The 25,528-nt window shown below is 36.8% G+C and overlaps 1 protein-coding gene across 1 annotated transcript; it reads left to right on the top strand.

The window, feature by feature from the left end:
* Positions 1 to 5,904: 5,904 nt before the first annotated feature.
* Positions 5,905 to 25,238, top strand: LOC127542972 (transcriptional regulator ATRX-like). The gene is made up of 8 exons (XM_051968927.1): positions 5,905 to 5,956; positions 6,377 to 6,431; positions 8,933 to 8,976; positions 9,275 to 9,345; positions 10,825 to 10,938; positions 17,266 to 17,372; positions 18,462 to 18,526; positions 24,388 to 25,238. The coding sequence occupies exons 2-8, from the start codon at positions 6,411 to 6,413 to the stop codon at positions 25,022 to 25,024; spliced, it is 1,059 nt and encodes a 352-aa protein (XP_051824887.1). The 5' UTR covers positions 5,905 to 5,956; positions 6,377 to 6,410; the 3' UTR covers positions 25,025 to 25,238.
* Positions 25,239 to 25,528: the final 290 nt, after the last annotated feature.

Genomic DNA, 25,528 nt, shown 5'->3' on the forward strand with positions numbered 1-25,528 from the left:
CATCAGTTCATGTAAGTCTCTCCAAGCCTCTCTGTATTCATCCTGCTGGTCATTCCTTATAGAACAATAATATTCCATAACATTCATATACCATAATTTACCCAGCCATTCTCCAATTGATGGGCATCCATTCATTTTCCAGTTTCTAGCCATTACAAAAGGGCTGCCACAAACATTTTGGCACATACAGGTCCCTTTCTCTTCTTTAGTATCTCTTTGGGGTATAAGCCCAGTAGTAACACTGCTGGATCAAAAGGTATGCACAGTTTGACAACTTTTTGGGCATTGCTCTCCAGAATGGTTGGAATTGTTCACAACTCCACCAGGAGTTAAACATCTTTACACAATTGCAAAAGTGGGTTATTGTAGTACAAGCACAATTACAGAAGCAAGGCCAAGCTTCTTTATACCTGTCCCAGCCTCCTCTGTTTACACATTGACAGACTACTATGGAGTGTACAATTTCCTAATTTATGAACTGTTACATATAAGGTCTTTGGTATGTCCACTTTCTGCCACATGCATCGCATCACCATTAAAATTCCCAGAGTGGGAAAAGTCAATATTTATGAGCTTTCTGGGCATGAGCATTCCAGACAAGGCTTAACCATTTCTCTCCTTAAGTGACTCCTAGCCCCAAAGTAAGATGTAACAAGTTTTATCGTATTTTACTTAGCTCCTGTGCTGACTGTAAACCCTTGCTCTATTTGAGTTACCCTCAATCACAAAGACCAGATAGGTGCTCTGACATTTTCTTTTGTTTAATTTCTCGTGTTGGAAACCCTGTTTTCTTTCTCTTTTTTTCCCTTTTGATCTGATTTTTCTTTTTCTTTTTCACTTTTTCAATCATGTTTGTTTAGAAGAAAATTTAGGGCCAAAAATCAAAATATAAACATGTTATATTGACTAGACATATATTGCCATACCCACAATTGTCTAAACTTTATAATGGTTCTTTAATTAAAATAAAATTATTTTTATTACCCCAATTTGAAACTATGACTAATTGAGAAAGTTGTTTCTGAGTTGAAATTCTTTAAAATAACCTATTAGTTTCTGGGATTGTTGAAGTAAAAGAAAAGTTGTAAAGGACTGAAATAAATGCATATTCATTTTCTAATCTGTCTTTAGTTTCGATCAAAACCCATGAAAGCTCCAAATATGATAACATAATAAATGTTTATTGTTTTAAAAAACCAGTATTTTCAGTTCTCTTATGTAGTCCATGCTGAATATTTTAATTCTACAACTTACCTACTTATGAGTTTGGGATCTTTTGGCTGTAAGGAAGGAATGAAGGATAGGAGGAAGGAAAAATCTTTCAGAAGCAAATAGCATTCTCTTGCCTTCAGTAACTTTGCATAAATTTATTTCTTGTCTTCAGGAATATTTAAACCAGACTATCTTATTAGTACAATAAATAAATGCATCATATCTGACAAGAAACAGTCTAAGTCATAAGGCTTAAGTCAATATTTGCAAGAAAAGGAGTAGAGGAGACATCTTTTAAACAAATGTGGAAGACTGGCTCTGGAACAAGTGCAACAGCAAATTATGGGAATTCAAACCCATAGATATGGCACTGGAACATTAATTTTTTTCCACCATATGAAAAACTAGAAAATAAAGTAAAAATAGATTTCATTTTAAATTCATTTGGATTTGCCTACCTTCTTATGAGTAGTAAATGGACTCAACTTCTTGGGAGCCTACTTCATGGCTTAGACTTTAAGGAGGAGGGATTCTCTTCAAGTTCTTTGGAGGATAGATCCTTGGCTTCTTAAATTTGTCACTGGCTGGAATCTTCTCCAACTTTGTGGAAACTTGTTAGTCTGTTCTGCGATCTCCGCAACCTTGAAGGCCTTTTTCCTTTTACTTGTGGTGTTTCAGCACTGAGTCTCTGTCCTGTAGACTCCTTTATCCAGCTTGCTCTGTGAAGTTTTGAGCACTTTCTTCCAGTTCCAGCCAGGCTCTCCTGTAACTGTTCTTTGCTGTAATTGTGTTTCTCTTGCTCTTGCTTCCTGGTATCCAGTCCCCAGCATTGACCCTTATATCGGCTCCTCTTCTGTGGCAGCAGTCTCTTTCTTGCCTCCCTCCTGCTCTTTTATACATTCATGGGTAAATCACACTATATAAAGTATCTGCAGAATGATTCACTATAAAAAACAACAATACATTATTGACTGTTTTGCTATCCCCACCCCCAACCTGTCATTTCTCTGCCAGTTTTAGCTGCATTGATTTTGGTTGGAGAAAAGCTGTTTAATTTTGTGTAACCAAAACTGTTCATTTTGTCTCCATTGACCCTGTCTGTCTTTTGCTTGGTTATGGCTTCTTTCCCTTTTTATTCAAATTACAGTTAATTTCTTCCAATTATGAAGCTAGCTTTTAAGTTCATGGAATATACCTAAACTGACTTTTGTCTTTTCTGTGAAATGTCCGAACATGAGGTTCTCCTAGACTCCTTGCCAGTTTTCCTAACAGTTTTTATTGAATAGTGAATTCTCCCATAGCTAAGATCATTTGCTTTCTCAAACAGGTAGAAACTGTGCTCTTTTGCTCCTGGGTATTTTGTATCTGGTTCCAATAATCGCTCTTTCTTTCCCAGTGATAAATTGCATAATGATATTGGCCTTGTAATGTAGTTTTAGAATCTGGTACTGCTAGGGCCTCTTTCTTCCCATTTCCCCCATTAATTTCCTGTGTATATAAAAAAATCTGTAGGTATTTTGATTTGTATTGCACTGTATTAGTAAATTACTTTAGGTAATATTATCATTTTTATGGTTTGAATTTTGCCTACTAGTGAGCAATGCATATTTCTGCAATTATTTAGATCTGCTTTTATTTATGTAAAAAGTGAACTGTATTAATTCAGTTTCTGTGTATATTTTGGCAAGTAAACATCCAGTTATTTTATACTACCTGTAGTTACTTTCAATGCAATTTATCTTCCTTTCTCTTCCTGGTGGGTTTTATTGGTAATTTACAGAATATTGTTAACTTGCTTGGGTTACTTGTACCCTTCTGTCTTTCCGTAATTGTTGTGTTTCATTTATGTTTTTAGTTCTTTAGAGTTCTCTAAGTAAACAATAATATCATGTGTTGTAATCCCGGAGAAACTGAGGTAAAACAGAAATTAGGTTTTTAATACTTTTATAGTGGAAAATGTGGACTAGCAGAAGCCAGTAACCAATGGGACTTTTGTCTCAAAGCATCCAGCTTTGAGCAATTAATTCCAGAGACTTTTATAGGGCTCCAGCTATCAGGAAAACAAAGGCAAGGGGGACAAGGCAGAACACTGGGTGAGTGGAGAGCCATAATTTCAAGAAAGGATCATAATTCAGTTCTGACAGGATAGGGGTCAGGAGATGTCCGTTCTAGGGCAAGAGATACCCAAGCATTTGAAATAAGTCATCTAGAGTTTTATGACTCTTTGGAAAGTGAGAGTGGCCAGAGCTTCGAGGCCCGAATTTTCTCAGACCCAATGGGGCAAGGAAGGGGGATGGGCACAACAATTCCACTCAGAGCATAATAATTCAGGGAAACTGAGGCAGAACAATTCCGAGAAACTGAGGCAGGGAAACTGAAGTATTACACTGCAAAGAGTGATTTGTTTTCTATTGTATATTTCTTTGCTGATATTTTTTCCATTTCTTTTCTACAGAGTTATTACTATAACTCAAATTTTGAGTAAAATATTCCATTGTAATGATGATCCCCATTATCTATTATATGTAATGAAGAAAATTCTTTTGAGCCTTATGGTTTCTGGTAAATTATTTAATAGCAAGGTCAGCAAATTACCATTAAAGTAGGTCAGTTAATCCCTAAGTGATAGGTGACAATTTGGCAGGTATATAGAGCTTTCTATATACAATTGCACAGAGGAAAGTGTCTCTCTAGCAGCACTCCCAGCAAGGAAAGAAATTCAATAGACACGTTTGCAGAGTACTGTGAGTGAAAAGTGCAGGGTGAAGGCTCCACTCTGAAATAAGAACTGGCACGTAAAGCCTTTCCTGGCTCACAAAAACTTCTGTGTCATTTGGGAAACAATCAAGAGGTTTGATTGGAACATTTAGTTAAAATTCAGAGGTTATAAAAACGAAAGTTACATGCTGGTCAGTTGTACTTTTTAAACTGTGTGTGTGTGTGTGTGTGTGTGTGTGTGTGTTCTTATTGGAAATGTCATTGTAAGTTAGAAGCACCTTCTCATTTTTGTAATAGATTATATTTTATCTGACTTTTAAGGATTGTTTTGTTTTCTTAACAAAATAAAAGGGAAAATTAAGGGAACAGGATATGGAAGCCCAACTCTTTCTACGAACTCCCCAAACTACAATAACTTGAAGAAAGGAAAAATAAAATCCTACCACTTGGATCTACTACTGAATGATGAGACTTTGTAAAAACAAAGTGCTGTGGATTCTTTCTGAGATTGTAGAACCCTGATTTAGCTTTTTTCGAGCAACTTGAACGTTATGAACTGAACAAGTAAAAGAAAAAAAAAGGTTGTTAAAAACCTATTATTGCTAAGTTGATGTCTTGCTGTGCTCTATGCTCCCCTGCCTAAGAGACTTTAGTTTGGGGAGCAAAGCGGGTCTTCACAGGTGGATTGCCCAAGGCTCCAACTCCGCTTGGCTCCCTGCTGTGAGCTCTCTTTATTCCTCCTGCCTTCCTCCGACCCCCCCTCCTTCTCCTCTCCCTCCATCTCCTCTTTTTAATCCTCCCCCTCCATCTCCTCCTCCTCCTTCTCTTCCTCCTCTTCCCACCACCACCACCACTACTATAGCTGCTTTTGGCACTTACTTCTCTCCCACCCCAGCGAGGCAAACGTGCTTCAGATAAATTTTGAGGGGAAATGGGGATTTTGAGGCACAGAACTACAATTTTTTTTCATATCTGTGCAAAGGTTCAAGGACAGGAAATTGAACTCAAAGTGTAAAAGGTTATAAGACTGTTGCTTTAGAAGGACCCTAGGCCAGTCAGTTTGACTTCATTGCCTCATTTGCAAACTGCGGCGGAGAAGGAAATGGAAAATGGCTCCAGTAGGTTTTCCGAGAAAGCCCCACCTGGGTTCCCAATGTCCCCTGACTGAAGGGACTACTTAGAAGAGGTGCCGAGTAGAGTCGTGCAGACCTTTGAAGAGCTTCCTGTCAGTCGGAGCGGGATCGTATAACTTCTTGGTAGTGAGAAGGAGAGAAGGGGATGGGCCTGCTCTAGAAAAAGAGAATTTGGCAGCTGGGAAGAAGACGGAACGCTGAAGGAAGGGCGGATGTCCTGCCTGCGGCAGCTGTGTTTGTGCCGAAAAAGGGATGATGACGTGGAAATAAATGTAGCGATATTTGCGTATTTGGAGTAAAGGTTCTATGGTGATTTTAACAATCAAGTTTGTTTTATTATTATGGTGTTTTCATTTTCCAAATGTATACAACGACAGTTTGCCACATTCCCCTTTGCAAGTCCCAAGTTTTTCTCCGTCCTTCCCCCGCCCTCTCCTTCCTGGACAGGAAGTGATTCCCTATGGCTTAAATATGTGCAATTCCCTATTCCTCAATGATGACTTGGCCCAAAATTCTAAAATGACACAGTAGCATAATAATGGCGAAAGAAAAAAAGGGAGAAAGGATGAAAAGGAAAAAAAGGGGGACATGGGGAGAGAGGCAGGAAAGGGAGAAGAGAAAATGAGAGATGGGGGAGGAAATAGTGCGGGAATCAGAAAGGAGAGTGAGAAGTGGGGGCGGGGAGAGCGAAGAGGAAGCGCGACCCAGTTTCTATGGAAACGGCCTATCCTGGAGTCCGGATGTGGTCTCTAGAATCTGGGGCCCCATTGTTTTCCGGTTTCAGTGATTGGCTTACTCGTTGGCCAATCATCTTCGCTGGTTTAGGTTGCTCGGTGGGTGGGTCCAGTCGGGAGAAGAAGTGAGATGGCGTCTCCTGAGCTCCCGCTCCTGAGGTAACTATTTCTCCTTTTAAAGACATGTTTTTTACTTTTATTTTTCTCTTATTGTCATTTCCTTTAATTCATTAGTAAACATAAGTCCTATTTATGTTTTTTTGAAGAGTTTTCCCTTTATTTTCAGTGCGTTATTTTAGGTCTTTTCCCGCTTAGATTCGGCCTCATTTAGTTTTTTACCTTTTCCTCAACCATTTAGAGTTATTTCAATAAGTTTCTTTCTCGAAATCTCATTTTATTTGTTTCTCCTAGACAGTATTTGTTACATTTTTTCGATTTATATATTATTGGAATTAATTGTTCTTGAACCGTTTAACTGACTTTACTTGTAAAATGTTCTATTATTGTATGTTTATTTTCTTTTGTTGAAAGTTACTGGTGATGTGAACAATTTATTTTGATCTTGCATCTTTTTCCTAGATAAACTCTGTGGAAAATATAGTGATCTTTTACGATGGAAAATCCCAATGATGAGGTAAGTGTGATTTCTTCGATGGTAAATGAATGTTAAGCATTAAAAAAAAAATTCTCATCGTTTCTGATTCTGTGATCAAATATTTTATGAATCTAAATAAACGGCCCAGGGAAGGAAAAGTGGATTTTAATCAGTGGTTGGGTGTTTTTGATTCTTAATTCTTTGGCCACAGGGGGAAAAAAAGGCATTTTGTGCCGTGTAACCCACTGAGATCCTATATGACTCATGCCTGGTTACTATTAAGGCAATATTCTATGTGTAATAAAAATCCTTGTTTCCTGATAAACGCTTGTTCTGTGTATATAAAAATGTTATTGACATAAATTCACTTTTAAATATATAATTTATAAGTGTAAACATATCCTTTCCTAATTATACCCTGCTTGAGGGTAATTGGGGAAATGAAAGGGGAGGGAAAGAATTAAAAAGGCTCCCAGCAGAGAACAAAAGAACAATTTACAAGGAAGTAAAGAAAAGATAGACACTTATTCCTATAATTTCTTCTACTGATATATGTGTGTGCAAATATACACTTTCTTAAACTGATAATTTTTTGTACATATTTTGAATCCTCCATGACAGTGTTCTCTTTGGTTTTATTTTGTCTCATATTTCTTTTTGGTTTTTCTCTTTTATTAGTCTGCTTTTTAAAACACAATGTTTTTTTAAAAAAATAAAGTGTATAAGGAATTCATTATTAATTGAATGAAAAAATGGCGACTCGGGAGTATGATGGTGTCCTTGACAATCATACGGAATAAATTGTTGTAAACAATGTAAGTCTAAATATGACAGAAAATATAGTCAAAATAAAATTGTAAAAAAAAATTTTCAAATAAGATGAAGGTTACAGCAGAAATGCTTGTTTTCAGTACTATAATAATTAAGCCATTCCAGAATGCTAACTACATTAGCCAAATTAGTAAGTCAAAGATAAATATATACATGGACAAAGAAGAAACGTTTTTAGATGAGAGGATAGGATACAGAGTAATATTAAAAATTACGTTAATAATTTATTCATAAGGAAACAAAGAACAATAAAAAAGAGAGAGAAAAGGGCGGGGGTGAGGGAGGGGGAGACAGATCTGTAAACTCCTTTGATCCAGGAAATATTAGGGTCCTTGCACTTACTGTGTTAATAGATTTGCTTTCCCTGCACCAAATTCTGGTTGAAATAGGGAAAAGACTGGGAAATGGAGGGAAAAAAGAACAAAAAATGGAAACAGCTCAGGTACTCAGCAAAAACATATTTTCTGAGAATAGATTCTATAATGTGCCAAAAGTGCAAACTCACTTTCTACCTCCACCTGCCTTTCAAACATCTAGAACTGCAAGTGAAGGAGACATCTTAAGCCTAGTATGTGTAAGATTATTTTTCTTATCTTCCCTATTTCTGATAAGAATATCCACCATCTTTCTAGTCCCTCAGGCTTACAGCCTAGGAGTCATTCTGAACTTTTCAGTGTCTCTTAGCCTCCATATCCAAGTTGTTGTCCCAGCGTATTGATTTTACCATCTTAACCCCTCTCAAATGCTCCCTTTCTCCCCTGGTTATAATTTCACACGAGGCTATGGCAATATCCTGACTTAAGTTTTTCCTACTGCACTCTAGTAACCTTTCAGTCACTACAGTGATTTTCCTAAAACATCATTTAAATGATGTCATTCTCTGTTCCTTAGCTCCCCCACCCCCCACCCAGTATCCATAAACTCCATTGGCAAGAGCAACTACAAAATGCTTGGCCATTCAAAACCCATCATAACCTAGCACTCTTGTGTCTTTCATAGGCTTCTTACCTTGCCCTCTATAATACAGTAACACTGGCCTCCTGGCCATTCTCTGAACAAGACCCTTTTTCTCTGGCCATTCTCTGATTTTTCCCCATCCATGCAATGCCCTCCTTACTCATTTCTAGCCACTGATTCTGTCCCTTTAAGTCTGAACTAAAATCCTGCCTTCTCAGCAACCTTCCCTAGCCCTTCCTAATTCCATTGTCTGCTTTTGTCAACTTTTCCCATTTATCCGGGATATAACTCCTTTTAATCTGTTTGCTAGTTATCTTGCTATAAGCTGGTCAGCTTCTTGAGTACAGGGGCCATCTTTTTGCTTCTCCTGTGCTTATCTCAAATCCTTAGGAAATCTGTAATTTACTGAAGTGAATTCTGTCATGAACAGTCTGACACAACTGAAAAATGACTGAATAAGAACACCTTGGGATAGCTAGGTGACTTAGTACAGAATGGCCTGGATTCAGAAAGTCTTGTCTTTCTGAGTTCAAATCTGACCTCAGAAATTTACTCATGGTATAATCCTGGGCGAGTCACTTCACCCTGTTTGTCTTCGTGTCCTCCCATGTAGAATGAGTGGGAGCAGTAATGGCAAAGCACTCCAATATCTCTGCCAAGAAAACCCCACATGGGGGTCACAAAGAGTTGTATACACCGGAAAAACAAAAACCGTGGATTCGCTGACACTTGTATTTGGCTTTTCTTTTTAGGGTCGTGGGCAATCTGAAGAACTGAAGCCATCGTGCCCTGAGAGGTTAGTTAGTGTTTCTGACCAAAGTACATGGATTTATTTTAAAAGTACAAATACACCAAGGATGTTGTCCATCTAACTGCTGTCTTTATATCTCTGTCTTCTGTTATTTCTCCTTCTATATCTTTGTTAAACATACAAGGTATGAAGTGATGCAAGTTAGTACTGAGTTGTGTATGGAATTATGAACATGGTTTGAAACGATGTTTATATCAACTTTACTGACACTCACCAAGGAAGCCGGTTTTCTGACAACTTTGACTTGTTTTAAGTATAAACATAGATTTTAAATTTTCCTTAGGAAAGAACATATGGACTCTGATGATGGACAGGAAAATTCAGATGTTCTTGTGACAAAAAGCTTCGCAGAAGGTATATTGTATCATAATGATTTACATATTTGAAAGTTAACACTCCTAGTTATGGGTAGAAATTTTGGTTTTCTTTGTATAAAACTACTTTTCATTGTCATAAAATTTTAGTCATAGAAGAACTAGATTCATAGCCAGAAGGGACTTAGGAATTTTTCTAAATCCCTGATAGTACAGATTAGGAAACAGGTACTAAAAATAACATGGCTTGACTCAAAATCATTTGTCATTATTTGTCATTAATAGCCTCTTTGTTATATAGGCCCTTAATTTAAACTACCTTGCAAATTAGTAATTTTTGAAATGGCTTTGATATAGGGAGGTTTTTTTTAAAGATCATTTTTGTTTTATTTTAAGTTAAAAGCTGCTGGCTTTTATCTTGGGGAACTTTTGGCCCATTTTTGACCACTTTTTGGTTTGTCTCCTAACCTTGCTGTATGCTTCCAATATTCATCTTCATTTTCTACCCACTGTTCGTTTAGACACTGACCTTGGGGTGCATCATCTGTATAGGTGAGCTTTTAGTTTACCTCAGGAGGGAGGGGCGCCTCACTTCCTGCTCATCTCTTTTTTCCTCAAGGCTTTGGCCTTCTAGTTCATTCAGGTTTTGCGTTATTTTCCTGCAGTAGTAGACCTATACACCTAAATGCTCTCACCAAAGTGTCCAGGGGCACTTGATCTGCCAAATCTAATAATTATCCTTTTACCCTCCATCTCAGTCCTAATCCTATTTTTATCCCTATGCTGCACTTCATACTCATGTTATAGTATCTCCTCTACTCTTGTATTTATCTATTTCTCTCTCTCTCTCTCTCTCTCTCTCTCTCTCTTTTTTTGCTTGCTTATTATTCATTTTGCACATCTAATTCTTGAACTTGGGGCTATGTATGAAAAGCACACTGTAACTGTTGCATTTTTTCAGGCCCACATCAGCTGTCTGGTATTCCTCCTTTTTTACACATGAGGAAACTGAGGCAGACAGAAGCTAAATGACTGTCTGATTTCTAGATACAGGCACCCCTGTGGGCTGTGGCTGAGGAGAATGAAAGCTTCTTGAGATCAGGAACTTGATTTTCTATTTTTGTTATCAGTGCTCTGAAGCTGTGCCCGAGGGCAGGTAATACTCTGAATACTCTTTGAGAATAAAGCTTAAGATCCTAAAAGGACATGGGAAATTCTAACTCTTTGGAATGGTTTTTCCCTCTGAGGCTTTAGTATGGGAAGAAGAATAAAGACAGAATATTAATGCTCCACCTTCCTCCCAGGTGAGTTTTCTCTAAATAATTTCTTTTTGAATATCACAGTTCTGATTTTGGAAACTTCCAGATTGCTAGTAAGAGGTTGTGTCCCTTAGCATCTTGGAACAAACTTGTCATTTTATTTTATCCAGTGACTTTTAAAACTTTGTTTTTCATTCTGATATTCAGGGTGGATTCAGTGTTTTCACATAATTAGCATCATGATTGTTATTAAATTGTAGGTAATGTGGTTGTACAACCAGAACCAAAGAAGGAGGAAGACAAAGATGATTTCCAAGAGCCCGAAGTTAGACACAAAAGCAGAATGAGGACTACAACTTCCAAAAGACATGTTGGTAAGTAGTTTAGTTTAAAATTAATTTCAAAGTATATTTTGTAAAATAATATAATGTTGAAAATCATTGAACGACATGCACTAATATGAAGAGACTACAATATTGTCATTGGAAAGAACACTGAAAAAGAAAATGAACACTTTCTATAACCAAAAAGAATGGAGGAAAAGTATGTTCTTCCTGTGATGTAGATTAAAATGGAGTCACAATTCCTGTGGCTATGATGGAGGACCTGGTGAGAGGTATTTTTCTGCAAGCAAACTAGGAGTGTTCAGGTTAATATTATTCACTTGGGTGGCGGGGTGAGGGGTTGGTGGCCAGAACAAGTGAAGTGGAGATGATGACATTCAGGTATGGGGCCTTTGCTGATGGTGCCTCAGGTCGTAGATGTCCATTATTATAAGAAAGAGAGAACAGAAACGTGGAGAATTAATTTACTTAGGGAAATGGCCAGTGAGCAAAATAGGAGAAATAATGGTCAGAGAGAGGGGAAACACCTTGAAAAGTAATCAGAGGATTAGGAATAGGAAAATGATGACAAAATAATGTGACAGGCAGAAAAGAAGAAATAATCAGAAAGAGGGAGCAATCAAGTGCCAAAAGTTTTGGAAAATCAAGGAAGGATAAAAACTATTGGACTTTAAGAAGCTGTGTAACTGAACCTAAATCAAACTGTCAATTAATAAACATTTATTAAGCACCTGTTATTTCCCAGATGTTATGCTAAGCACTAAGAATGCAAAGAAAGATAAAACAGAATCCTTTTCTCTCAAAAAAACCCCATCATAGTCTAAAGGGGGAGTAACTTTCATTCTACCTTTATTTGAATAGTTTAATATTTCAATATTCTTCTCCCTTTGCTCCCAAAATTCTTCCTTAAAAATTTCCAGTTCAAATAAACAAGTACCAGTTTTATTCTATAAGATTTAAAATGTTCCTAAAACCCTTGTTTGTGGCCTGCTACTGATCTGCTTTGATACAAGCAAAGTGGTATTAACTGTGTAGGCTGGAGTTGAGTCTAGTGTTGTGTCAGGAAATAATCAGCCTGACAAGGTCTCCTTAGTTGACCTTTCTATCCAAGTGTTTCATTCAGCATGGTAAGCAAATTGCTTTGCTACCTTTTTCAAAAGTTACAGCTCATTATTACTAGCAAACATAGTCAAATTTTGATCACCATGAATTATTTCGGGATGGTTTGTGATTAGAAAGAGGTTAAATTTTTTCATTGGGAGCTTGCTTCATTCTGAACTAACTGTAGTCTTGCCACAATGATGATGAAAGGTTTTTGTTTTTATTTGAACCTGTTAGAAAGTAGGTTACATTTTGAAAAAATCTCCTTCTGTTTGCTTTGGCTCCTGCTGTTTGGAATTCACCTTTACTTTCTTGTTGATCCCTTTTGTTAATCCCTTTCCTTACTTCCCCTTCTTAATTTGCTGTTCAATTGTATCTGAAGATGTATGACCCTGCTGTCTGTGGGGTTTTCTTTTTGTTTCTCTTTCTTTGGTAAACATATTAAAAAATCATGGTTAACGCCCCAGTTTTTTAAAAATATAATATATTCTGCCCCTACTCTTTATTTTATCTGTGTATATCTCACTTTTATATGATAGGTATTATATACACATACACATATGTCTCATTTTGGTTGAAAGCAACAAGCTATTGACTTTAACTTTAAGTTTGTTCTCCATTTCTGCCTTATGAGTAAATTAATACTTGTGTATATTCCTCCTTCCTATTTCCCCCACACTCCTCCTCACCCTATTTGCCCTCTCTCTTCTCTTTGCTGTTTTACTTCTTCCTGCCACTTTGTCCTCCTACTCCTTGTCCTGCTAAGACTTCTTCTTTCCTTTCTGGTAAAAAGAGTGAGGTTCCTGCAGTATCTGACTCCCCCCAGCTTATCAGTTCTTCCTTTTGTTTCTCATTTGAATGAAATAATTGCCCTTTTTTATCTCTCCCTACACAGTTTCATTTTTTTAGACTTGACCCCTTGTACTCAGTTCAGTCCAAGCCTTTTCTTTTATATATATATATAGCTTTTTATTTACTTTTTAAAATTTATTTATTTATTTATTTTTAAATAACTTTTTATTGACAGAACCCATGCCAGGGTAATTTTTTACAGTATTATCCCTTGCACTCTCTTCTGTTCTGATTTTTCCCTTCCCTCCCTCCACCCCCTCCCCCAGATGGCAAGCAATCCTATACATGTTAAATAGGTTACAGTTTATCCTAGATACAATATATGTGTGCAGAACTGAACAGGTCTCTTGTTGCACAGGGAGAATTGGATTCAGAAGGTATAAATAACTCGTGAAGAAAAACAAAAATACAAGCAGTTTATATTCATTTCCCAGTGTTCTTTCTTTGGGTGTAATAGCTTTTTATTTACAAGACATATGCATGGATAAATTTTCAACGCTGACCCTTGCAAAACCTTCTGTTCCAACTTCTCCCCTCCTTTCCCACACCCCCTCCCCCAGATGGCAGGTAGACCAATACATGTTAAATATATAAAGTATATGTTAAATGCAATATATGTATACATATTTATACACTTATCTTGCTGCACAGGGAAAATTGGATTTAGAAATAAGGTAAAAATAACCTGAGAAGGAAAACAAAAATGCAAGCGTACATTAACAGGAGTGGAAATGCTATGTAGCCCAAGCCTTTCTTTAAAAAAAAAAAGTTTTTATTTAAAACTTAAATTTTTAAAAGAAAAGAAAAAAGAAAAAAATGTCATGTGCCTATCAGAACATAAGGGAGGGTTCAAAATATGTAATAATAAATTCAGTTTCAAGAAAGCCTATATAATAATGGAGGACATTGTATGCATAACTGTCTATCTGTTTCCTAATAGGTTTTCTTTGTTCTTTGTTGTGTACTTTTTACTTTATCCTTTTCCACCTTTCCTCCCTTGCACATTCAGTCAAGCAAGCTGCATTATGTATATATTTATGTTTATATATGTACATGTACAGATATATGTATGTATATATATATATATATATATATATATATACACACACACACAATGTATATACACATACATATAAAACAGTATTAACATGGCTGGCATGTAATGAAGATTTCTCTATTTTGACTGAATCTTTCAAGATTTTGACCTAGTCTGGGATAAGTGATTACTACCCTTGCCTTTGTTTTCTAGTAAATTCTGCTCCTGATCATTATTATTTTTGCATGCATCTCTTATTTTTTATCTCCCCTGACTCCTCTGCTTTATTACTATCTGCCCCCTGGCCTTGCTTGTACTTAACCTGTCCGAGAATCCCTCCCTTATTCCCCTGACACTCCACCTTCTCCAACTCTCTCTTCCATTCTGACTAATATAATACATTTATTCCCAGCCCATTTTATTTCTTTATAGACATAAAAGACTTTATCCCCTTGTAGATGTACATGTACCATCCTTTCATTAACCCATTTCTGATATGAGTGGGCTTCCAGAAACCTCATTCCCCCTCACCTAATTCCCTGCTCTTGCCCCTCATCTGAAATGGAATTATTCTTTTTAACTTGTCCCTCACCATTTTGCTTTTCAGAATCACATCATCCTCTTCTCTGCCTCTGGCTTTCTCTCAAACTAATTATTAATGACAGTCACACACGTAGGGTGTACATCTCCACATAGGAAACACATCGTTTCGCCTGACTGAATCCCTTGTAATTCATCCCTGATGGTTGCCAGATACTTTTCTTGTATCTCATATGTCTCTTTCCAACAAAAACCGGAAAGCCTGGCAGCTCATGGAATATTTTTTCTCTTAGTTCAGAGGTATCCTTCACTTGCTGGAGGTGAAAGTTTTGGCTGCAGTCCCACTTCTTTCATTCCCTGACATATGCTGTCCCAGGACCCATAGTCTCTTAGAGCAGCCGCTGTGTGGTTCTCATTATGGCAATGTCATGTTTGGTTTGCCCATCTTGCGCCTCTCTCCTGGGCTCATTCAGTTCTGCTTTGTGCAGCCCCTGTACCACTGAGTAAACCTGCATTCAGTTCTACCATTCCATTTTCTCCGGAGTTCTAACTTTTAAAAAATATTGTTCATCTTTTTAACTTCTTTCTTGTTTGTTTTGATTAACTTAGTTCTCCAAAGGGAAAGTTGAGGGCCCCTTTGTATAGTGTTGTTGCTTTTCACTTATAACTCATTTAACTTTTTCTTAATTGATTTAGATATTACATCATTTGGTGCTTGTGTATACTGTTGATATTATTTTATTTTTTAATGGTACTTCTTAGTGAAAAGTCATTTCCTAATATCTTTTAATTAGAGATGTTTTTGCTTTTGCTTTATCAGAAATCATAATTACTACCCTCTGTTCCAGGCCTTACCTTTACTCTGTGTGTGTCTCTTTGCTTCCAATGTATTTCTTACTTTTTAATCCACTTATGTTTTGTGTTTAGGTTTATCCCTTTCATATTTGCAGTTAGGTTACTATGTAGTTCACTTCAAATTATCTTTCCCTCATTTACTCTTTTATCTCTTTCACCCTGTCTTCTTAGTTTATGCTCACCTCCTCCACAGACCCTCTTTCCCTTCTGTCCTTCCTACCCGTAGAACTAAACAGGTTCTTATGCCCAACTCGGGCTGTTATTCTCTCTGATCCACTTCCAGCGGGAGTGAGGTTCAAGCATTTTTCCTCATTGTAAAAGTTCTTGTTTTCCACTTTGATGTAAGATAATTTGCTCCATTCTCCTTCTTCCTTGGAGGCTGAGTCTTTTTTCGGATCTTTTCAGATTGTTTAAGAACAATTGTTTGACTAGTTTTCCTATACTCTCTGCCCTCTCTGAGCCAATATTCTGTCTTTTCTTTGTAAAGGAAATTTGATTTTCTGAAGTGTTTTCCTGTCTTCCAAGAATTCTCTCTCCATGGTATTTTCTTTGTAAAGCTAATTAACATTTGAAGTTTTCTTTCTCTTATTATTGTTTGGACCAGAGCCACACATTTCAGACTCGGCCATTGCTCACAGCTCTTGTAATCTGGCGACATGTGATCTATGTCAGAGGGCACTCGTTCCTGCACCCAGCAAATGCTCGTGGATCTGACAGGATCTCTTCTGTCTTGCCTTTTCCTTGGACATTACGCAGCTTTTCTCTCAATACTGTCATTTGCTAGTGGCCAGATCCCTCCTGAGGCTCCACAGACCTTTCTGTCTCTCTCCCTAAGCTGCCCTGGGCTAGAAAAGAAATCATCATGTGTCCTTTGCTGTGCCTGATTAGGAGAAGGCTTGCTTCTTTTATTGTATGGAGAAAGCTTTTAGTTTATCCCCATTGCAGGTAATCCTTGCTGATGACAGTTATAAATTTTACTTATCACTTTAAAGCAAACTGCATTTATTATTATGCCCTAGTGCTTTTCAATAGGAACGGGTCCTTTGCTTTGGAAAGGTATTTTCCCTGCATCTGTGAAGATAAGTATATGACTTCTGTGGGATGTTCTTTCTTTGGAGTCTGCTATTCCATTACAATTGTCTAATTATGCCCCTGTCTTTAATTCCTTATACGTCCTCTTTTTTATACCTCTCCATTCTCTTGTGGTCTACTCATTTTCATTTTTAATCAGCTTAACAGTGCAGGATCTTCATAACTCATTTCTGGCCTCATCTTTTTCAAAGATCTGTTTACAACTATTGAGCAATCGCCTACACTGAGCACTCTAATTCAAGTCCTCCACATCTTTGTTGCTATAATAATTTTCCTTGGTGATTGGTCTACCTCTATTATTTCTTTACCTAATTAGTCTCTAGCAAAAAAAATACAAACCCATCATTTTGATTTTTAAAGTCCTGCATTAGTTTCCATTCTAACTATACTTGCTTTCCTCCCCAGCTGGCCTTCTATTTCTCCTACTAATGGCTCATCTGTTTCTGTTCCTTCATTGTGGTCATTGTTCCCACACTATCTGTCTTTCTTTTAAAGTTTTTGTCATGTTAGTGGTGTCTGACTCTTTGTGGCCACATTCTGGGATTTCTTGACAAGAATTCTGCAGTGGTTTACTGTTGCCTTTTCTAGCCCACGTTACAGGTGAGGAAACTGAGGCAGAAATTAATTGAGGAAAATGTATGATGAGATGTCTTGCAGTTATAAAATGTGTTAGTTTGTGAAATTTATGAAACTTATCCATAATTTTGGGCAAGTATGCAACAGTAAAATGATTGAATGCATATATCTTTATAAATTCCTATTGATTAAGCAAATAGGACATTGCCAAAAAGATATTGAGATATAAAAATACAGTTTCCAAGGTTTTATGGAATTTTAAATTTTATTTGTGAACAGACTATGTTTATAATTTATTTGTTTAGGGGAAAGACTTCATGAGATCGTGTGTTGTACTGCTTGTGGTCAACAAGTGAACTATTATGAGGATTCAGTGTATAGACATCCTGCACTGAATGTTCTTATTTGTAAGGTATGTAGTTATGAAATGAATGATGATTTTGTTATCTGTAAATTAGTATGCCTTTTGTTTGGGAATAAAGGACAAATTCTCATGTCAGAGTAAGACATCTTTTTTTATTTTCTATAATGATTCATTTCAAAAGTGAAGATTCTCTCTTTAGAAGTGAGATACAATAAGTGTTGAACTTACAAAATCAGACTTGATTAATAAATTTGTTAGTTTAGATAACTTCAGTTTTTAATATACATGAGGAGAAACATAAAGACTATCTGTTCCCCACCTGTTTGGATCAGTCATAGTGGTCTACAAAGTGTCTTGACCCTATCATAGTGAGTAATTTTCACTCTTTTTGAGTATTAAGAACATGGTTAATTAAAAAAAAAAACACCTCATTCTTATGCATGTTAGACAGTATATGTAATAATTTGCTCTGAATACTTCCTACTTCTTGTGAGAGGAAAACATTTCAAATGACCTCTTTGGGGATCAGCATTTATTGAAATAATAAAAGTAGTTTTAATAATAGCTTCTTTTCCTTAGCACTTTAAGATTTATAAAGGGTTGTACACATGTAAACTTGTTTGATGCACAATAACCCTGTGAAGCTGTATTACTATATATTTCACTAATTAACTCTGAGAATGAATAAGTTATTTGAGAAAGGAGTTCATCTGAATTCTTTCAGATTCTATCACCATATAGAGTGTGTTTTAGTGCAACAAAGGTTGTTTTTGATTGTATTAATAATGTTTTCTGTTGTTCTTTGAATGCTATTTATTTTCCCTTTATCAATTTAGGTAAATTTTTCATTTGAACATGTCTTGAATTTTCTTTAAATCAGCTTCTCAGTTAACAAAGTGAATTCTTCATACACATTTTGTTCCTCTGTTCCCCATGATATGTCATTACTTTGTTGGCAGTTCTTTATGTTTGTAAAATATTTCATTTTTTCACTGTGACTAAAGTTATCACCCCACTTTTAGGTTTAAATGTAGTGTATGCTCAGTGGATTTAAGCATTTTAAAATTTGTGCTTTGTGAATGTTAATGTTTTAAGTGACTTAAAACATGTAGAATTGAATGTTAATTCCTTTTTTAGAACTGCTACATACATACAAGTGATGACATAAGCCATGATGCTGTTAGACCTCATAAGCACTGCAGGTAGGAATATAGCTCCCAAAATAGAAAGCATTCCTCTTTTGGGGAATCTCTTAAATAGTTTTATTTATTTATAATTTATTTTATTTATTCTCTCAGTGAGTCTTCATTGTGTTGTCAAATGTCAGAGATTATGGCATATATTCAAAATGAGAGGTACACTAGTTTTAAATTTATAATTACAAGTGTTTTCTCATTGAAGAGAAAGAGGCGTTCAACTTGTTATGGTTTCATTTTTCATTTGGATTCAGGTCTTCTCGAGCTGCTTATGATTTTACCAGACATTGTTAACCTGGGTTCCTTTAAGTGAATTTCAGGATATCTCAATTTAGATATTGAAGAAATTTATATATTTATTGTACTTGATATTTAAAATTAAATCTTTTTAAGAAGCTAAAATAAATTTTTGGGCTAAAGGCACCATTTTACCACAAATGTGTCCATAACACACAAAAAATATGAAGTCTAGTTCATACTGAATTTCCAACATTACTGCCACAATCATATTCTTTGTTGTTGAGTCATTTCAGTTGTCTCTGAAATTTTTTAAAATAGATTTAGTTATTTTTAATACACATTGTTTTATGACTCATGTTGGGAGACAAGAATCAGAATAAAAGAGAAAAACCATGGGAGAGAAAAAAAATTGAAAAAAGATGTGAGCATAGCATGTGTTGATTTACGTTCAGTCTCCATAGTTCTTTTTCTGGATGCAGATGACATTTACTGTCCAAAGTCTATTGGGATTACTTTGGATCACTGAGCCACAGAAAAGATCCAAGTCTTTCATAGTTGATCATTGCATATTCATGCTGTCACTGTGTACAATGCCTTCCTGGGTTCTGGTTCTTTTTCCCAGCATCAGTTCTTGTAAATCTTTACAGGTCTTTCTAAAATCAGCTTGTTCACTATCTTTTATATCACAACAATATTCCATTACCTTCATATACCACTTTGTTCAGCTTTTCCCCAAATGATGAGCATCTACTCAAAATCTGGCCTGAGATTTCTCGAAAAGTACTGGGGTCTCTACCACTCTTGGGGCCTCTAGTATATTGTGTGCAAGGGCTGCATCATATCAGAGGGACCAAGAAACAGATTCGGGAAGGATGACAGTCTGGTCATCCCAGTTTTTCTGTCTCTCTTTTGGGGATGTATCTAAGTCAAATGTGGTGGCATTTTCTTGTTCTGACCTTCCTGGCTTCCTCCCTTTTCAAAAGTACTTACTTCCTTAATTTCCTCTCAATTTAACCCTTTAAACTTGTTCTCTTCTAGTTTGTACTTTTAAAAATACCTTTTAAGCTCTTCCAAGGTTTTTTTTTTTTTTTTCAGGGATCTGAAAACAAATTACATTTTTTGAGACTCCAGATATAACCAGTTTGTCCTTTTGTAAATATACCTCGATCTTCTCTGTTCCTACAATAACGTTTCATTATCTTTAGAAAGTAACTTTTTCCTCCTACTTTATTTCTATTTTTCCTCGCATTTCCTTTCTGCTTTTTGTGATTCAGATTTTTTTTTTTTGTATGTGATAGTTCTGCTCAGGTCTTGTGCCATCCTAAATTTTGGTGCTCCTTGCTGCTGGCTTTTAGGCCTTAGGTTGTGAGATGGGGACAGGCGTGGTGGGGGTCTGGTTTCCCTGATCCCCTCCCTGGGGTGTGGAGTTTAGAGTCCAAATGTTAGTTACAACTAACTGTCTAGCTTTCAAGCTTTCAGTGCCCATATTGATAGCACTGAGGGAAAGGATGGGGGCGAGGGGGGTTTGGTACTGATGCCCTTTCAAAGAACAAACATGGCTGCAATGACCTGCCCTGTGGCAGTGGAAACAAGCTCAATGCATGAATTTATTAAGTTTTAATTTAATTAAAGTTTACAGTTCACCTTAAATTTCCTATCCCTGTACCTTTGCATTGCTCTAAAATCTTTGGTAATTTACTTCTCAAAATACCTGTCTTCCATCAAATTTTAGCTGAAATAGGTTTGTCTCATGTCTCACTGGAGTGAGAGGAATACAAGTGTCAAATGTTGTAGTAGTAATAATAGTAGTTAGTAATAACTAGTAGTAGTAGTAGGTGAGAGTAGTAACTACTAGTAGCAATAGGTGAGAGTAGTAGTAGTTACTAGTAGTAATAGGTAGTAGTAGGTGGTAGTAGTCTTAGTAGTTGTAAACAGACCTCACAGCAGGGGGCCAAAAGTTCCAAGTTTAGGGCAAGTCACCTATGAGGACCCACCCTCACCCTAAGCAACAATCTCGTAGGCAGGTGAGCAATCACCTTCTTCCAAAGAAGACCTCAGTGTAGGCCCCTCCCCCCAGAACAAGGCACCAGCCAGAACTCGACCCTTTTGCTGATCAACATAGAGACTCCCCCTTGCCACTTGGGTACAGAGAGGCTTTGTTTCCGTAGCAACCCAGGAGGAGGGCCCAGCCCAGGAACAAAATATTTGATATTTTATTTATTTTACTTTTGATGGAATTGAATGCTCTTTTCTTAGATGTGAAGGAACTATCCTGCTGATCTATCTGTGGAGTTCTTCTTTTTCATTTAGCAGCTTCTGAATTTTCACCATCATTTGCCTCAAACCAGTCTTTGAAATTAAACTTTGCACTCAAAACTTAGGTGTTTCTTGGTAGAGGGCAATCTATTTTGCGGTATCTAGATTCTAGTTTCTCCTTCAATGTTAGTTCACATTTATTCCGTATTTAAATGTGTGTGTGTTTGTCCCCTCACATTCCTTGAAGGCAAAGCCTGTTATATATGTGTCTTTGTTTTATTAAATATTAACACAAAATATTCCCTAAATTCACTAAGTGCTTTTGGTGTTCTTCCTCCAGGACACATTTTGCCCTTTGTGCCGTTTAGCTTCAATATATAGTGTATTTGGCAATTTTTAAATTGAAAACGTATTTATTAAACATTTAGTATTTGCAAAAATCTTAGAAATTTGGACCGTAGCATCACTGATCTGGAAAAGAATAATTTAGACTAATAATAATAGTATGATAATGATGTTAATGATGATTATGATACGTATTATGTATATAAGGACTGGATGCTAAGCTAAGTCACAATAGTCCTGAAAAATAGATGTTATCATTACAGTTGAGAAATTAAAGCAAATATTCATTAAGTGACTTGCCCAAGGTCAAACAGCTAGTGATGATGTCACTTTTTGCAAGAACATGTTCAGAATAAGCATGAATGAGAAAAGAGTTTACAAAGTAGACATAAAATGGGCCCCTGACGTGGCAAATATGGAATAAAGATGGGAAAGCATATCGCTAGAAAGGAAGGGAATTTGGAAGAATCCATGAAATGAATATATGCCAGGAGGCCTAAGTGCCTCATTGATTGGTATGTTTGAGTCACAGAGGAGTTTTGTAATGTTCTTGGTTTTGGTTTTCTTGGAGGTCTCTGGGGGTCTTGGGAGTAGCCTTCATTTCAGTTCAGCAATCACCACAAGAACAGCCAGGTGTTAAAGTCCAATCCTTTAGTGTCTCTTTCAAAGTCCTATCTCCTTCACTTGGGGTTCAGCTAGTTTTCTGGGGGCCTTCTGGAGTCTTGGTTTCAGTGGAGAAGCGAAGGAGGAGAGCCTGCTACCAAGGCGGTGTGAGATGACGTGAATGAATCTAAGTCCAAAGGATTGTGCTTCAGCCTCCAGCCACCACAGAGGTGGCCGATGGAATGAATCTGTCTCAGCTTTTGCTGGCTGTTACATACTCCATTATTGTAGGTGTGAGTCTTGTGGAACTCTATTAAGTGCTGAGTACTGAACTAGAGAACCATTAAGTCAATTCCACTGACTTAACACCTTGGAAGCATCCTTGTGTCAGAGTTCTGGCCATAACAGAGCTGAGTAGATTCACCAGAGTTAGTTAGAGTCAGGATGACGGCACCATTAGAGACAAGACACTATGCGGGGGGAGAAAGAACCACCTCCTGGTGGGCTTAGTCAGGAAGAAAACTTGGCAAAGATCTTTATCATAAGCAGATCTTTCATAGGGGAAATATAACCTTGGGGATATCTCAGGGAGAAAGGCAGGAACTCAAGGGAGTGAGGATCAAGGAGGAGAGGAAGTGTTAGGGAGCTTAAAGGTGGGGGGAATCAAAGAACTAGATGCAATAATACACCTGGCAGACCTGGGCCAGGACCTGTCAAAAGATATGATAATCCAAAAAAAAAAAAAAAAAAAAAAAACAAACATCTAAAGGTTGTTTAAAGATGCACATAGTTTGAGGGATGGACAAGGGATTTTCATCTTCACAATCATTCTTTTAATGGAGAATAAGCTTAATGGAATTGTTATAACTGATAAGAGTCAGATGAGCTTCTTCCTGAGCTAAAAACTAGCCAGGTAAAATGCTAGTCAATGTGACTGAATTTGAACTCAGAATTTACTGGACTAAAGGCAAAGCTCTGTATTCTTTGCCACAAAGGTGCTCACAAATGTCTGCTTCATAATTAACAAACTTACTTTCATTTTCTAGTGAGAAATATCACATTATTTTCATTAATTTCCACTTGCCCATTGCAATTTTCAATGCATTATGCTTTTCAGTGAACCTTTTATTTTAAAGGTTTTTTTTTTTTTTAGTAAATTCCCAATTTTGCTTTCTAAAATCTTTTTTCTCATAAATGCATTTTTGCCACCAAGTTGTTAACTTTTTTCATGATTTTCTTGCATCACTTTCATTATTTTCCCCAACTTTTCCTCTACCTCTTTACTTCCCTATTGGGATCTTTTTTCAAGCATTTTTCAATGATTTTTTTTTTGAAGTGTGAGACATTCACATTTTTCTTTATGACCTTGAATGTGGAAGTTTTGACCATGTTGATATTTTCTGATTTTGTGTTTTGATCTTCCCTGTCACCAGAGTAATTTCTTATGGAGATAGGAGAACTGCTTATAATTGTGGCACGGACCTTCTCAAGTCTAATCAGCCACTAGCTTTCTCCATAATCTTGGTCTTGTTGGGTTATCTCTCTGGCCCTCGGTACCTTCATCTGGTCTTTCTTCTTCCATGGACTCGGAAGTTAAATCCTTTCTCTGACATTTATTAAAGAAATATTAAATTAATTAAAGAAAGGTGATCTTGGGCAAGTCTCTTTATTGATTGATTTTTCCAGCCTATCTTAAGTTGTACCTTTGTAATAAAATTGGGTCCTGAATGAAGAGAGTATTGCCCCAAGCTTCAATTTTTTGTTCTGTTGGTTCAGAGCTGTTCCTGGGTATCTAAGTTTTCTGCTTTTCTAAGGTGTTATGATCTAAGGAAAGGCATAATCCCTGATTTTCTGGTCTGAACTTTTAAAAATCTCAGTGACCCTAAGCTCTCTTTGCTAAACTGCATCTGTGAACTTCCCCCATGGGTGCTAGTCTTCGGTCTTGCCTTAGGCTGGTAATGTGGATCTCCATGTGGCCAATGCAATAGAGTCCTAGACCCAGTGCCAGCTAAGGATCCACTTTCTGACCAGTTTCTCAGTCCTTACTGAGAGCCCTAGAAGCATCAGCTGCTGCTGATTCAGTTACGTTTGAAGGTCATGTGTGGGAGGCCCAAGAGTGGTTACATTAGTTTGGTTTTATCCTTTTCATTTGTTGGTTCTTTCCATTCCACAATTAATTTGGGGCAGTATTTTAAAGTTGTAAAGAAGTTTCATTAAGAAATATTGGATAAGCTCCTGCTTTTACTTTTATAATTACATGAATAATTTAAAAGAATATATGTTGAAATATATTTAGTTATATTAAGGTGTATTACATTTTTTGTAATTAGTAAATTTTTGTTCCTGATTAACTTTTTTAACATCTTTAAATAGTTGACCAAGAATCATACTTCAATGTTTTTGTTTGTTTTTTTACATTTCAGATGGTGTGCAGAAGGCGGAGAGTTAATTATTTGTGATTTCTGCCCTAATGCTTTTTGTAAAAAATGCATTTGCCGCAATCTAGGGGAAAAGGAGATGGCAAAAGTGATGGATAAAAACACTAAGTGGAGTTGTTACATTTGTCAGCCGGAGCCTTTATTGGATTTGGTTGCCATATGTGACTGTGTATTTGAGAATTTATCACACTTAGATCAGCAGTCTAAAAAGAAAAAGTTAGTAAGTGAAAAGAGTGATCACACATGTGACCATTCAGAGAAATTAAAACATGGAAGTTGTGCTGAGGAGACACATCAGGTACATAATCCTTCCTCTGCTGCTGCACCACGCCTTTTCCCCACATTACAGATTCCAGAAGCCTTGATTGAGAAGACAAAAGCATTAGTTGAGAACGTGAGAGAAACAAGCGCTACTTTTCTGAAACATTCCCAGCAAATATCCCCTTATTCAGAAGTTACCCCAAATGAGAGGTACTGTCAGTATGAAATTATGAAATATATGATAATGGAGATATGTGATGCTTTGGAAGCCTTGATAGATTTCCTGAATGATGAAATAATTAAATTGGTTATTAGACAGTTGGAGGAAAATAATAAAGAAAGAGAAAATGAGAATGTTTAAAAACATACTAAAACTCTAAGATTTCTTTGTTAGGAGTGGATAAGAGATATTTCCTTGTTCATAGCTATAATGTGAGGGTACCCACTCTGTCCAACCAGATGTGTTATGTTTGGGTATTTAACCCTCTGTTTGCTTTCTGTACGCTGCCTCTTGGTTGGGGTCAGATATCCAGTTCTCCTGAGATGTGATCAAATAAAGGTTTCTGTTTTCTACTTTGAAATACCTCTCGTTTTAATGGAGTTGGTGGACTTCTGACCTACCCATTTTTAGGGGCTGGTCTGGGAGAACTGGACAGAGCAGGGAAATCTGATAATCTCAGAAGGTTGTGCATACCTTTGGATAATCTCTTTAAAGTATGGGTGGGAAATGTCCCTGGGATTGGATTACAGTAGGCATTCTTCTTTGGAGGAAACAGCAGCTACATGTGCATGGAAAAGCTAAAGGGTCCTGTTGGTTCAGTGAAGTTCCTGAGAGAAAGGGACAGGATATTTGTGCTGTGGGCAG

Source organism: Antechinus flavipes, chromosome X (genome assembly GCF_016432865.1).
Source record: "Antechinus flavipes isolate AdamAnt ecotype Samford, QLD, Australia chromosome X, AdamAnt_v2, whole genome shotgun sequence".
In the NCBI taxonomy this organism is placed as follows: domain Eukaryota; kingdom Metazoa; phylum Chordata; class Mammalia; order Dasyuromorphia; family Dasyuridae; genus Antechinus; species Antechinus flavipes.